Source organism: Grus americana, chromosome Z, assembly GCF_028858705.1.
Source record: "Grus americana isolate bGruAme1 chromosome Z, bGruAme1.mat, whole genome shotgun sequence".
In the NCBI taxonomy this organism is placed as follows: domain Eukaryota; kingdom Metazoa; phylum Chordata; class Aves; order Gruiformes; family Gruidae; genus Grus; species Grus americana.
Genome location: NC_072891.1, coordinates 11,657,788 through 11,673,631, shown reverse-complemented (window position 1 = coordinate 11,673,631; position 15,844 = coordinate 11,657,788). Strand labels below are relative to the sequence as shown.

General features: G+C 42.6%; 1 protein-coding gene across 6 annotated transcripts in view; it reads right to left on the bottom strand.

Moving 5' to 3' along the window:
* UNC13B (unc-13 homolog B) overlaps positions 1-15,844 on the bottom strand; it is a 218,773-nt gene that overhangs the window by 38,083 nt on the left and 164,846 nt on the right. For all 6 annotated transcript variants that reach the window (XM_054810171.1, XM_054810172.1, XM_054810167.1 and 3 more), the window contains 4 exons: positions 15,133-15,267; positions 14,176-14,309; positions 13,125-13,210; positions 5,304-5,430 (listed from right to left, as the gene is read on the bottom strand). In XM_054810171.1, the coding sequence (XP_054666146.1) occupies positions 5,304-5,430; positions 13,125-13,210; positions 14,176-14,309; positions 15,133-15,267 (482 nt within the window). The remainder of the gene's footprint in view (positions 1-5,303; positions 5,431-13,124; positions 13,211-14,175; positions 14,310-15,132; positions 15,268-15,844) is intronic.

Below are 15,844 nucleotides of genomic sequence, written 5' to 3'. Positions count from 1 at the left end.
CAAAAATACTAGTACCTAAACGCAAGCTACCAGTGAGCAGGGGCTGTACCATCGCTTGGTCTGGACAAGCAGGACACAGCCCAGCCCAGCCTCTGCAGATTGCTGGTCCTGTGCTGGTTTTGCCCTTCTCCCCTTTTTTTTCCCCTTTCTTTGTATCTTCCTCTTTTTCCCTCTTGAGCACCACCTCTAACTTTGCATCATCTCAGAGCACTTTGTCTTTTCTTCTCCTTTCCCCCACGTGCCAGATAGGTCAAAGGAGACCCCCAATACCGCTATCTCTACATGCTCAGAGAGAGTGTCCTGCTGCTCATTTGGGTCCACCATCCTTCACATAAGAGTTGCAAATGAGTATAAGGGGAGGAAAAGCAGCACCTGTTTTCCAGGGCCCTTCAGCTACTTTATCTGCAGATACAGACATACTTCTGCAGTGCCAGAAGGGAGAATCAAGGCTAAAAGTCTTCTCCACTGTAGTTCTGCTCTCCCCTTCCCCAAGCCTTCTCTGGAATACCCTCCCATTTCTTTGGGCTGCTGATCTCACTGTGACGATGCTTGAGTATGATTAACCTCTGGTGATACCATGGCACATCTGCTGGGGTTTGCGGGAAGCTGGCCAGCCCTGTAAGCAGCTCTTCATTGTTTTCTTTTAAAGAATCACAAACTTATTTCATGTTAAGTGCTGGACCAACAGCCTTGGAGCATGGTCAAATCCCTAAAACAGGCAGGTCCTGGAAGCAGGACAGCAAAGTTTGTCTCTGTTCCTTCTTCTCACTTTGGAGGATAAGCTAAATGGTAGAGCAGAACCCAAGAAGCTGCTGAAACAGCCACTGCTGTATCTCAGGGAGATGCCTTACATTAGGCAGTATCTGGAGATACCTCCTGCGCTGAACTAAAGGCTTCTACACAACCCCACCTTGGCCAAATAGGCAAGGTGAGAAGCAGCTTCAGTGACTGGATCTTACAGCTGGTCATCGCTCTGTTCTCTGCTCTGTGGGACATACCTACGTAATACAAAAATGGAGTGGGTATGTGTGTCTGTGTTTAAGCAACAACATAGCACTTACAGCTATATTTAAATGTCTGTTTAGGATTTGTGAGTGCAAGTGCCAACATATCACAGCTGAAGCAAATCTTAATTTCAAATATTACTAAACAGCATTCACAAATAAGGGAAAAAAGTGTCCATGTGTGATTTCAGTCCATACAAAAGATTATTGTATGAGCTTCACAGAGTACAGCCTCCTCTAAACACGCAGCTGCATTCATAGAGATTGTGCTAATTATGGGCTGAGTTTGCAAAGAACATGAAAGCATGTGCCAGACATGAGAGGGAGATCAAGAGCAAATTCACAGAGCATACTAGATAGCCTTAAATACTCTCTACACTTTGAAATAGAAAGCACATCAATGCTAATATTGGAAATTGTAACTGACACAGCGTTAAATGCCAACATCAACCTGTCTATGCAGCCCTATTTAACACAGACAGTGGCAGTAGAACATTATCACAGACATATGCACTTCCTGCGTTCTGGAAAAATTCCTTTTCAATGGCATTCCAGGCTCCTAAAAGTCAGCATATTTGGGAGTTTGCTGCAAGTTTCTTGAGCTTTCAACATTTGTTTTAAATTACAATAGTGTGTTTTAAAGTTACAGTTCTATCCTTAGATGATAACTCAGGCAGTTTACAAGAAAGCAACTACACATCTTCCACCTCTTCCAGAGTTTCCAGGCTGCAAGTTGCTGACTGCTTCACATGTCGTAGGTCCATGTACAGTGAGGATTACCTGTTTATGCCAGAAGCCACAATTTTCACTCTGAGAAGTAGAACAACTTCTTGATTATCATTCATCCTTAGTTATTGCCTCATATCCATACAAAAGGGCCTTTCACTGTTGAGAACAGTCACTGCTTGTTTTTATGGCTACCCTATGTTGATATACAAAATCAAGTGCATAGGTATTTTACTGTCTTACCAAATTGTCTAAATAAAAGTGGCAAGAAAAAAGGTACTGCTGAGTGGGGAATAGGGGTGGTGTGTTTGTTCTCCTCCCATTAAAAAAAGCTTTACCTCCAGAAAGAGGTTTAAGATGAATATTCAAGTGCAAAGTGAATCACTTAGGTCAGGTCAGGAAATACTGTAACTACATTTCCAAAGCCAGCCTCAACTTTGTCTTTTATTGGCTGCCAGGAAAACACAAGAGATATAAATAATCTATAAATACTTCCAAGTCCCTGGGCACATTCAGGACCAAAACATGCTTTGAGCTGTAACACAAACCTAGAGTTATCTTAGGCCAAATACCCCTTACAGTCTTTTACTATCAGGTCTTGGGCTGCTGAGCAAGTGAGGGAGAACTCTGGGGACTACAAAGGCAACACATCCAAAACGATATTCAAAATTATCTAGCAGAGAAACTGATAAAAATTATCTGATTCCACAGAGAAATAGCTTCAAAATGTTGTTATAGGGCAAATATCTTCTTCCTCATCCACTTCAATTATTGATCTAGAGTCAAACACTGTAAGGATTCATGCACCAGCACACGAGGCAGAGGCTTGTGGTGCTGCTTCAGAGACATTCTGTGCTTGCAGGGGTCGGCTCAGCCTGACTCAAGATGGCACAACCAACCTCTGCAAATGAGGTTTACCCAGAATATGCCTCAGTCCTGCCTGCTGGGAAAGGGAGCGGTGCTTTGTGTGTTGGTTGCACAACAGTAAACATAACACAAAAGGATGCAATTTCAGCTTGGCCATGAACCTGGCTCCTGTGGTCTCAGGCTTTACAGGTGAATTAATCTTGTTCTTTTGCTGTGTTGATGCATGTGGGTACCCACGTGAATATCCTGTGGCCCTTGGCGAGCACAGAAGCAAGAAGGCAGGCAGGGTTTCCAACAGTAAAAGAAGTAAATACTATGTGTGATGATGTGTGCCAGAAGAATATGACAGGATTTCAAAGGAAGGAATGCTTTCCCCCACCAGAGTGGAGGTAGTCTCCAGTACAGCTACAAAACTGGCTGCATGCTAACATCAGTATTAAAACAGAACAAAGAACACTTCTTCACACATCTAAAAAGCTAAGGTGGTTTTTTTTTTGAAAATTACACTTCACAGCTTTTAGCTGGCAGCTAAAAAGTGAAGAGAGGAAGTTTTGAAGATCCACTCCCAGCTATGTTGTGACTTCAGTTTAAGAAACTGCTGCTGAATTTCAGAAACTAAGGGAGGCATAAAAACTTCAGCTGTAATACTTTGGAGTCTTCACTTTTTCAATCATATCTCAAGGCTGTCAGAAATATGGTTTCTCATAGTTTCAACACAAAAAGTGAGTTTGTAGATAGCCTCTTGTCTGTTGAGTAGACAGACAACTCAGCTGTTCTCTGGACAGCAGCAATTTAGTTTCATCTAAAGAGTTTACTGATGTGCAAACCCAATGCGTGGACTCTTGTTTAAGAAAGCTTCAAGACTAAAAATACCTGTGATGGAGCAAATCAAAGGACAAGAGCACATTGCTGTAATTGACACCAAGGGAATATTTCATGACAGGTGAAGGTTATGGTTGAAATAAACATCACCTGGGTCTGACAACGTGGCTATTGTACTAAAATACAAGAGTGGAGTAGTAACAGCCAGCGGCTGCAAAGGTACATGAGCGCTGAAGCTCTACCACAAAGGCCAGCAGAGCAGAACAGTCTGCAAAAGACTGCAGAATGAAACCAAGCATCATTATCCTGATTACACAGGAAAAAAAAGAGAGACTAAGAATATATGATGGCTTGCCTGAGACTGCACTGACTCAGCGGCACAGCAAAGAGAACAGGGCTTCCAAGACTGTCACTGCAGCACCCTATTGACTGAGTTAATGCCTCTCACTGACCTGATTTGTTAAGCCAGGCCCATAGCCCAAGCTGAGCAATTATGCCAACTGCCTCAAGTCTTATTAGTATGCAGCTAGCACCAGCCTTGAGGGACTGTGTGCACCGCAGGATGGGAAGAGAATTCAAAATGTCAAACTGGAAACACAGTTAAGGTGAGATTTTTTTTCTTTTTTTTCAAGAGGGGCAAGTGCAAAGTGCTGCATTTAGACAGCAGTGAACAGTCCTATACAGGATGGGAAGAACAGCTAGGTAGGACAATCTGTTAAGGGTGCCTGGGGGCTGGCCTGTGGCCCACTGGAAGCATCACTAGTCAACGATATCATTGAAGAAAGGGGAAAAAAAAAAAGGCTGCTATCATCCCCAACGTGCAAGAGCTGCAGCACTGTCTGCAAGGAAATGCAAGGCAAGGCCTAGATGAAACATCAGTTTTTAAGTCTGGATGTTACATGTTCAGACACACACCAGCTGGAGAGAAGTGAGTAAACCTCACTTACAAGGAAAGCTAGGAACAAACAGGAACCAGCAGAAGACCGGGAAGGGACAGGAGAAAAGCATTTTACTCTTGTAAAACAGGAACAATTTGTTCTCCACACCCAGGCTGGTAGGACAGGATATAACAAGTTCAAACCGAAGCAAGAAAGATTTGGAGGGGAAAAAGAGGAGTATATTAAACCCCCAAAACCCAGTGGAGGGGTAACAGTGAAGCACAGGGAAAAAATGCTGCTTGAAGGAGATGTGGAGCAACCATCACTGAAAACCTCTGAAACACTGTTAAACACCAGCCAGAAACAGCACACCTCCTTTTGCATTAGGCCAAGTGTGGGACTCTAGCTATGGTATGCTCTCCAGGTTGCTCAGACAACATTTTGGGCTCATAAACCTTCTTCAGTACTGCTGCTCTTGTGAAGTTAAATAAAAGTTGCAAACAATTGCTTAGAGATTAAGAGCGACAGCTTATCTGATGTTTCCAACCAAACCACCTGGTCTTACCAAAAAAAGAAAACATTATCTTTACTTACAAATCCTGTTGTGTGTGTATACATATGACATTCATACACACATATATAGACATACATACAGTACATACAGATAAAGTTGTATCTATTAACACAAGAATACATACGTCCAGAAATCTGCTGTTCAAGAATTGCCCAAAGCCCACGCTGCAGGCACAAAGTGGCTTAAAGACTGTCCATGCCATTGCTAAAGCTTTTAAGATCTTGGAAGATAGTATACAATAAGGGATTGAATTGTGTCAGGGACAGCAGCACAGAACACCAGAGGGCACAAACATGCACATAAACACAGAAAATCAGGAGTGAAGAAATGGTTTATCACGAAGGCAACCACAGGAAAACCAAATGACTACCCTCAAGGTAACATAAGGAGAGGCATAGTGGGAATTTACTAAAGGAGACATAACACACTCACGCTGGATATTCAGGCACTTTTCCCTTGAAGGCAGGCAGATCACGAACATATTCATTGTACAGCCACTTCACTTTGAAGTGTAAATTCATATAGTCTGCACTTTTACACATTCTGTGTTTCTCATGCTCTGTAAGGAAGGAAACAAAAGCAGTTAGGTCTGAATTTACCACTATTACTGCATCAGGCACATGAGGGTCTTACAAAGGATGTTTGCAGTATGCAATAGTTTTGAGGATGAAGCACCTATAGAGCCACAAAATCTTGACAACACAGGATTTTGGCAGCATGCAGGGTTCTTTCTGGTTGACTGTTGGGGCTCTGGAGTTTATTTCTGTAGCTCCAATTAACACTTCCATTTGTTAAAGACTTTTCGGTTGTCACAGCAATAAAAATAGAGCAATCTCTTATGGCCTTTCCATTTAACATACGACAGTCCAGATTTCATCTTTGCAGGAAACAAATCAAGGAGAGCAAATCTGTTAATTCTTGAATATAAACAACGGCAATACCAACATGTTACACTACATCCCCTAAGAGACAAGAGTAGAAAGAATCAAATTCTTTAGAGCTCGACAGTGTGAGTCACAAGCAAATTCAAACAAGCTACACAGGAGCTGCAGTCTTCGCTGATCTCCAGCTTGGAGAAATTCATGACACTTCTCTTTCAGAAGGCAACTGTTTCCTCATTTGTATTGCCTTCCTGAGCACAGTCCACTGAAGTGACCCATGGATATCTACCTGCTGCCGAGCCTCTTCCTCCTGCCAGGTTCTGTTATGTTTCTGTACCCAGGCTATGTCGAGAAAATGCAGTTCCTCCCTGTATAACACAAATACGTCCCCAACACAACCCCTCCCAGGCACCTGTGCTGCTAAAGCACTTGCCATACTCAGAGCTACGTTTCTGCAGAGATCATCTCCCTAGACCACCGCTCCTCTTTCTCTCTCACAAGAAATGTATGCTCCGTGTCTTTGCCCTCACGGCCCTTTACAGCCTACATCCACACTACCATCTTTCAGTAGCTGACTCCCACCTCTGATCAGCCCACAATCCCTCCTTTTAAACTACTTGTTAAGTTTTCCCAAAAGCATCTCAATGCTTTCTCCCAAGCCACCTCTCAAGGGCTTGCACAGACAGTTCCTTCTACTGCACTGCTTTTCTTCAAAATCCTCCTTGAAAAGAATAAAATTGATTCCTTTTCTGTGATTCTAAGAGGACTGAGGAGCCAGCGTTTGCCTGCGCTGCGATCCTGAATTTTCAGCTGACCAATTCTGCACCACCAGTCCCTAGTGCCACCTGTCCATATCCATCTCTTCGTCCTGCCAAGCTTCAACAGCATGAATACCTTTCTGCCAGTCGTCTTTGTTCACTCTAGCACCACAGCAACCTGCTGGTCCATGACTACAGTGTGAGATATGAGACTAAAACACACGTGATTTTGGGCTTAGACTCAGGGTTTTTTTCCAAAATTTGACTTTAGACTTGTCTTCCTACCTATTGTATGGTTACATCATTCTTGATACAACTCTCCAAGCACATCACTGCTGATGTGTAGACAGGATCCAACTATGTTAAGAAGAGGAACTCTTTCTCTTAACTTTGAATAGCTTTAATCTAGTATTTTGGTACGAGTATCCAATAACTGGGTAGATACATGCATGCACGAACAATACATGCTACACATATTCATCAGCAGATGATACACCTTAGTGATGTAAAATGGCCCCAGCTTTCTAACCAGTTACCTGACAGACAAGCTTATCTTACAATATTATAATCTATTTTCATGTAAATGTGAATTCTTGCAACTATTTCAAAACATTAAGAAACTTCCACATTTCTCTTGAAGCTTCAACAACATGCACAAGAAGAAAGGCCGAATAAATTATGAATTATCCAACTGAAAACACAAAATCCATAGAACTTTTCATGCATAATTATTCCATAAGCCTTGTCAACTCCCAAGCAGCAAACACTCCAGAGAGTTGTTTGCAAAACTCTGTAAATATGTAATACAGATTCCCTTCTAATTCTTCTAATTCACGTGTAGCAGATCCACACAGATACAATCTCAAAAAAAAAAAAAGGGGGAAAAAAAAAAAAGAAGAAACCCAACCTTTGTTTTAAAGAAATTAAAATGCCCAATATCTGAGAGACACAGTCCCCAGGGGTGATGGTTCAATGGACAAATTACATGTGCTATTGTTTCACATGTACTGTGATCCATTACTCTCCACCGTGAATTTCCTTGTATTGGAGGCAAGGAAAGTCTGTTCCTGTTTTACATTAATAAGACTAGTATCTTTCTTGAGCACTAAGTAAAAGTATGAGTATACTCAGTGTCTGAACTGCTGACCTCCCTCAAGAACAACTGCAGAAGAAAATGCAAAGCTCTCTCCGCAGATCTAAAACTGGAAACAAACACAGCAATAACTGTGCCTGCTGAGCTTCCTGCGAGAGCGAGGAAATCAATGGACAATTATAACTTCATTAACTTTGATATGCACTGCCACCCAGGTGCTTTCCTTGCATGGGGAAAGCGCTGTTCCTGCATAGGGAAGGTCTGACTTTGAGGTAAAAAGGACTCAAATCACATTTATTTCCTCAAAATTAAGCAGTGCACCAAAAGCAAGTAACTCAAGACTTTTCCTGGGTTTTTAGGACATTTAAAACACTACTAAGTTGCAGAATAGGAAGATGCAAAGCAGCCACAAAAGCATAAGCCCAAGGACTGCTACTAGAACTACCTAGTCATCTAAGCAGTAAAGGAGAGGCTTGACACCAAGGGGATAAAACTACAGGAAAGTAAGAGAAAAAAGGAGAAATCTTACCACCATAAAAGAGAACTTTACGTATGCGAAAGAAAGGTGGGGCTTGTAACAGAGCAAAGACAAAAGTGAACTATAACAGCTCAAACATGCTGGAGGACAAAGAAAGCCCCCAAACCCCCTCAGCCCCAACAGCTTGTACCATCTGCCTTCTCCCCTTCAATGGGCCCTGCACGGTTTTGATCAGCTGCTTTCTCTGGAAAGGGAAATGTTTAAGAGCACTTGAAGGTGACACGGAAACACATTGGCTAGAAGCATACTTTGAAAACCCATTTTAGAAAAAGTGAAAAGCATAGGAGCCATCAGACTTAGCACATTTCTGTTCTGCTTTATAACCTGCTGGATTTTAAAGAGCTTAGTGACAGCAACAGTGGAAAAGTGCATAGATATTTTTCAGCAACTGCTGTGTTTTATCCTGAAAAGACCTCAGAGTTCTGTAAGTCTCTCATACTTCCTCAGCAGATTTCATCTGCAAACAGTTTCCTCTGGAGAAGAGCTTTTAGGGTCACTGAGGCCATATTATTAAGGCATTAATAGGGAACTGCTTCCTAGCAGCACACTTTCTAGAATCATGTCCAGTTCTATTTTTCAGGCAGAGAACAGGACTTTCACCACATCCTTAATCCATGGATTTTTCTCTTGATCATCAGCCTACTTTCCATGGGTTAATTTCTAGCAAATAATGAAGAATTTCTGCGAAGAAGCTCTAATAGGTACTGAGGCTGTTGAAGTGCTAACACTTTAGACAGCTGGCATCTGTGTGCGCATCTGATTCTCCTCCCCTTATTAGAAGCAAGAATGTGACAGAATGATTTATTTCAATCCTGCCCACCAAGTCTACTCAGTCTCTCTTCCTATTAGAGATGCTCTTAATTTACAACTCTCCTCATGCTGATATATCCAAAATAAGATGAACCATTGTTGTCAAGGATGACATTGATTTTCTATTACTAACTTTTAATGTCTTCCTAGCAAAGGAAGAGCAGAAGACCTCTTTGTTTGGAGAGTTTGTGCTTTCTGGGTCACAGAGCTTTCACAGCAAGAAAACCAGTAACTCTATTTAGCATTGGGCTTACAGGGAGGCTATCCAGCTGCTGAGCACTGGTCAGCGTCCCAGAGGTGGAGATAACTGTATAATCTGGAAAAATCATCCTCTATACTACAGTGACTCCAGGATAGCATGATCTTGCCAGCCAAATCTTGGCTACACAACACGTCTACCTGATCTGTTTTACTCTTGGGTTGATGGGAAAAGAGGGATACTTCTCAATGCCCCATCCTGCACTGCCTTTGCCAGAGAGGAGGGAAGGGCCAGGTCTGCTGTTCACAGTTCCCTGAGCTGTCACTGCTCTAGGGGAGAAAGAAAACAAACAAGCAGTGTAAATCCTGGAGCTTCTGCTGTGTCTCAGAAGTTGAGTCTCCTTAGGGGAGACGATGGCACAAGATAGGTCTGCAGTGCACTTGCCTTCCAGCAGTCAAACACACTGCTGCCGCGACTATTGCTACCAGTTGCTGCACATTTTTTAAATAGAAAATAGGTGTTTCATTTTTATGACTTCAACATTTTACACATTAGCAATCTAATGCTTCAAAAGGTGCCCAAAGGACAAAGGCTGCAGCATCCACAGGCTAGCAAGACTTCTGGTTCTGAAGCCCCTAAGCTCTGTATTCTAGGTATAAATTAGCATTTATACATTGCCCTGCACAGTGCACATGGGGGTGAGCTCCAGCTGGGAGAGGCAGGGTTAACTGCCACCCCCAGGGAAAAAGGAAAACAACTCATGCAGGCAGGCATTGCTCTCCAGCTCAGAGAAGCCATCCCCCCCGAGCCTCCCAACTCTCTTCCACACTGCATACTGGAGAGCAATGTGGAAACATCAGGCTGGAAGGAGGGAGTGGGCGGTTTCACGCAGCCAGGCCTGCACTCTTCTTACACCAAAGCCATTGCATGGCCTTTAAGCTAGAAGAAAATTTACTGCCTTTGCAGACTGAAGGGGCCAGAGATCATCAAGCGTCACCTGAGCCAGGAGGGAAGGAATAGAGCCACACATGAACTGGAGCTCTGACCTCAGTGGTTATTCTTCATCAGACATTATCTGACATTATCAGACATTAGATCTTAATGCTCGGGACCCAGGGAAGGGGACTATTGCCCAGAACTGCTGAGTGTATCAGGCACTGTGAAAAAACAACTTCAGTGACTAGTCAGAACAGGAGTCCCCATACAGCACATACCCTAATTTCTGCAGCAGTAGAATGGTCTTTCAAGTCTTCTTTGCAGAGCTGCTCATCACTGGCATAAAACTACAGGACGCTAAAGCTAATATTAGCACCTACATCCAAAGTGCTAAAACTATGGGTAACAGATGAAAGTCTTTGCCTACTCACAACTATAAACTCTACCAAGGAGCATGAACTTACCACTTGGTGAGGTGAATGAGCTCATGTTATCCAGAACTTAAGAACAGAACATAACAGAAAACACCATGAAGAAAGTTAGAAGCAAGTGTTATACTCTGGGTTCATGTGCACATACCTCCACAAACAAGATTAGCTTTTGTTGCAGAGACCTCCTGATGCATGCAGATCTTGGAGCACACCAGAAATGTACCCAAGGATTACTCCACACACTGGCAAAGGCAGGGATGTGAAACTCTTGGTGTATTTAAAGTGGTACAAAAATGAGCAACTCAAAGTGAGAAATGACAGAGTCAAGAGCTGAGGACAGCAACTCTAATCATCACCTTTCACATCCCTTAATCTGTTTCCTTTAATCCTTTTTTCCCCTCATTTAAAAAAAAATGCAGTGAGCTAATCCAATCATCTGTATTTAAAATACATGTAGTAAGGCCTGTAATTGAATTATTGTGGAGCTTGTTATAAAGGTTATCTTGGTAAGTTTCTGGAGAGCAAAGCAGTGCGGAATCACACTTGCCTCAAATAGAATTCTGCACTCTGAGGATTTCTTGAATATATATTTGGAAGAGACACACACCAACACAGACTCTGTCATTGCTCAATCCTCCTGCAGGACTTGCACAGCTAGAGTACCAATATATGTATGATGCAGTTTTTCAGCTTTCGTTGAAAATGCAAACCCTTCCCTCTCAGTCAGCTGCCTTTGTGTCAACTTTTCTCACCAAGAAATACTCTGAAGAGGGGTGCTCTTTCAGCAAGTATTTGCTATGCACTGATGAACTCACGGGTGGAAATATCACGCCAATCCTTGTCTTAAGAAGCTCACAAGTGACCAGAAGGATGTCAGGAAAAGCTAAAAGAAGCCCAGATTCACCAAAGGACAGAGTCGAAGGGGACATGGTTTGAGATGTGAACAGAGAAAACCTGGAAGGCTGAGTTAACCTGGGCACTGGCAATCAGAGTCATTTAAAAGAGGAAAAAAAAAAAATCAAAGTCATGTCCCCTCTGACAGTCAAATTCACACACAAAATCATTACATTTTTGTAGATGCATTTTGGATGCAACAGGGAAAGGAAATCTTAGGGAAGTCAGCAGCTAGATCTGGAGAGAACCAATTTTCATGGCTGCTGATAAAGGAGAAAGATGTGGCACTTTTAACATGTAGAAGAACAAACTGCATTATAAATTCCTGAGGGTGGGAGCACAGGGGTAAATAAAGACAAAATGAAAAGGGAAGCCAAAATGGTTTGCAGGAGCAAACGGCTTCTAAGAAAAGTGAACATGATGTTATCACAGTTGTTTTATCTCTAACACATGAGCAAGTAGTGACAGTCACTATAAAAGAGACTCTTCAACATAGCAGGTCTTAGTCTTCCTTCCCAGTGTCTGTTCTTACATCAACACGACCTCACAAGACAAAAGCACTGTGGGGTACAAGCATATATAAAAAGTTCCTAACACAGAAGTGAGAACACTTCATCCAGATGTGCAGCCTGCTGAATTCAAGCCTAGAGCTGGCCAAGGGTGTCCCCACAGCACAGTCTGTACCCCTGTTGTGTTGACAAGAGACTAGGAAATAGATGGAGTCAATCTTCTTCATTACAGAGCAACCTCACAGACTGTTGCCGAAGAGCAAAATGCAGGAAACTCTTTGCTGTCAGCTGTTTTTTCCCTAGCAGTCAGAAGTAAGAATCTAATAGGCTGTCACTCCTGTAAGTGAGCTTGCATCAAACTGGGGGCAAATGGATTGAGCATAATTTTGTGAGTGACCAAAAGCAGTAACTTGACTTAGTTTTGTAATATTAATACAGGTAGCATGCTGTTGGCAGCATTGGCACTTTTGTTTCACCAGATTATCACCTTATAGATGATCATAAAGCCACTGCAAAATACTGGGAAAACAACTGCTACCGCAGCTGCAGAGCTGGTGGGAGCGGGATGCCCTCTGAAGCTTGTAAGAAGCTGATTACAGTCTGCAAATGAATTTATAGAACTAAAACCAAGTTCAGAAATCATAACCAACCATCAGAAGAGTACTGCAAGTAGCAGAATTCCTTCCTAGGAGTTTGTTGGTCTCTGCATGCCTAACTCATTTTCAGAAATGGTAGGAGTACTAGGTGGAATTATGCTAAGTTTAATTCAAAACGAAGACGTCTGCAGCAGGATTTGTTCTAACAGCACGTTTCTGCCAATGGTTTAGACTATCTCTGCTGTATCATCCAGGGAACTACAGCCATGGCACAACCCAGAGTCCACCTACTTCTCCAGCTCTTACATTGCAGAAAGAAGCTACTGCTGATCTAAGTCATCATATCATCAGTCCAAAGTGAACTTCTGATTTCAAACCAGCTGGGATGACAATAAACAGGTTGCAACACAGCCTGACACACAGGGCTAGAGCTCATGCAGATCTCAGCCTCAATTCTCACCCATAAAGCAGCTGTTCACAAACCACGAGAAATCCCTGCTCCAAACAGTGATGCTACTAATAATATGCTTAAGCCTCATCTACACCAAATGGATGGAGAACAAGAGATCACCAACAAGTCAGTGGGCAGCAGTGAGGAACTTTCTTACCTTCCATGGCGTATTTCATATCTTGGGCAAAAAGACTCCACATTACCTCCGCGCTGATCTTCCCAACAGCCAGCTCTTGAGGAAATCTGCGGGGACATTTGGGAAAGTCTTTGGCATGTATTAGAGCAAAGGGCTCTTCTTTGTTCAGCTCTGAGCTGAACTACAAGTTGAAAAGCTCAACTTTACAGAGGCTTCCTGCACTCTAGATAAATGACTAGGTGGAAACTGGAGATCATGGACTGGACTCTGTGGCATAGATTAAATAATCTGAAAACAACACTGCTGTTGAGACTGGTTTTAACTCAAAAAGCCAGACCCTGGATGTCTCTCCTAGAAGAGATGCATACAATAATTCTGGAAATCTGATCTCAACGCCCTTGCACCTTTTTCCCCCTTCTCCCCTTTCTTGTCCATATTTTTTTTTCCCCCCTTTTTTTCCTAGGGTTAGTAGGCTGATAGATGAGGACTAATCAGGTATCCCTGCCATGTTAAATCAATGATCACTAGGGCATAAGCCAGCTCTTTGTATATTAGACCTTGCAGATATCTCCCTCTCTCCTGCCCTGTGGGACTGCTGGAGGAGTAACCACTGGTTAAACAGACCAGTTTCAGGTTCCTTTCCAATGCTGTGCCAACCCCATCAAACGCAATCTCCCCAGTGCTGCACTGAACACCACGTTCCTAAATCACAACGTAAGGTGTTGTCACCACGGCACCACCGTGCGCATTAATGTGCATCCCAGAACTGCTCAACATCAGAAAAAACCAAAAGAACTCTCACCCCATTTTCAGGTGCCTCCCTGAGTTCAGGATTGTAAAAATCAGGGTGTTTGTGCTCGAACGCCATCGTAACTGAACCTTTTGAAACTCTTCCATCCCAATCAAAAAGAGTTATTTATATAGACAGAGACAGATAAGACAGAAAGACAGACAGACAAGATAAGTACTTCTATAAATACACAAGTGACAGAAGAGATAGAAAGCAGTTTAACAAATAAAGCAGAGCACACAGAGACTAGCATTAGCCATACAGAACATGGATGATTCTTACTGATTCAGGACTGGGGTGTAAGAATTCTTGTCCTCTTCTATGATGGAAACTATCAAAGTAATGAGCTTGGGCCAGAAATCCAGATTCTTTATGCTGGGGCCCTGTTCCTCAGGAGGAAGGTCCTGATTTTTGTTCTGGGAAAGAAGCCATTGGAAAACCAGTGTAAATTTAAAGGGGAAAGGAAAAGTTGGCAAATGTAGATGATCATCCAAACTCCAAACATTAATTACCTGTGGACCCTTTCTCCTGAAGAGCTTAAAATTATTAATGTCTGCTGGCAACTTGTGTGATCTAATGCAAAACACAGTAACATGCTAAACCACGTTGCTTACCAGTGGTCTCAAACCCAAATAGTCCCTGTTCTGTCATGTACCATGCCAAGAGGAGGTCAGGCTCCAGACCTGCTGAGACATCATTTGCTCTAAGCTTGTTCCAGACATTCGCATTTTAGGCACCTGGGCTTATGACTATATCCACGTTGACACATTGTGTGTGTGTTACTGCAGAGTGGCCAGTAGTGCTCTCAAGGATTTGAAAAGAGTTTGTGTCTAGAGGTACCTCCTAAGCCCACTGCAGGACACTGGGTGCCAGAAAACAAGATAAAATTTCACTGCTTGAGGTTTATCTGTGCTAAAGACAGTTTCTTGATCAGTCTACATGTGCTCTAATAGGCTTTTGCTCACTGAAAAGCTGCATCAAACTTTCCCTTCACAAATAACTGCTCATGAAATAAAATAGCTGAGGCTGGCAAAACAAATCGTAATTAGTTAGTGTAAAACAATTATTATCCACCACTTACTAATTAGTTCTCATTAACTGATTACAAGTTTTGTGCATTCAGAAGATAAGTCACATAATTATTTTTTTGTGTGTTGGCTTTTTATATCAATTAGTATTCTCGTTATTATCTTAAGAAAATCAGAAACTTGAATTTCTGCCCGCTTATCAGCTACTCACAGGATCTGTCTGGTACTCGCGACTGTACAGCTCATGACAATTGTTGAAAATGTACTCATAGGTGGAGTTGAGGCAAGCTTTTACACAGTCCTTTACTACCTGGCTGGCTCGGGGTGGACTCTGCAGCTCTTGGACCTGGCAAGGAGACAACAAAGAGAGTCAAACAAAGCACTGTTCCTAAATCAAACAGGGAAAGAACAAGTCACCGGGGTTTGGGAACTACTCAAGGCTTGGTGGATCTGCTTTCAGTGCCTTGTGCTATCAGTGACCTGAAACCATGAACAGGTCGCTCTCCCCAGGCACTTAAAACAGCAGCGACAACACTTCTGTCCCCGCAGGATCATTTGGAGCATAAAAGAGATTTTGAAGTGCCAAGGAAGATTCTTCAGAATAAATAAATCATGTGGCTTGATATATGTATAATCTGAGCCAAGCACACACAGTTTCTGCTAAATTTATAGGATTTTGCTACGAAGCTAGTAAGCAATCTTTTCAACCATCAGAACAACATGCAACAGACTAGCGGAGCACATTACATCTGATCTGGAAAGTACTGCTGAAGACCAAACACTCACATGCCTTTATAGACAATAACTTTCTTTAATGACATCTTTCTTCGCAAGCTTTACTGAATTTTAAAGCACACCAGAATCCCTGGGGACATGCCAACTGATATGTCTTCTCCTCTTGCAACAACAGCTCCTTTCATTAT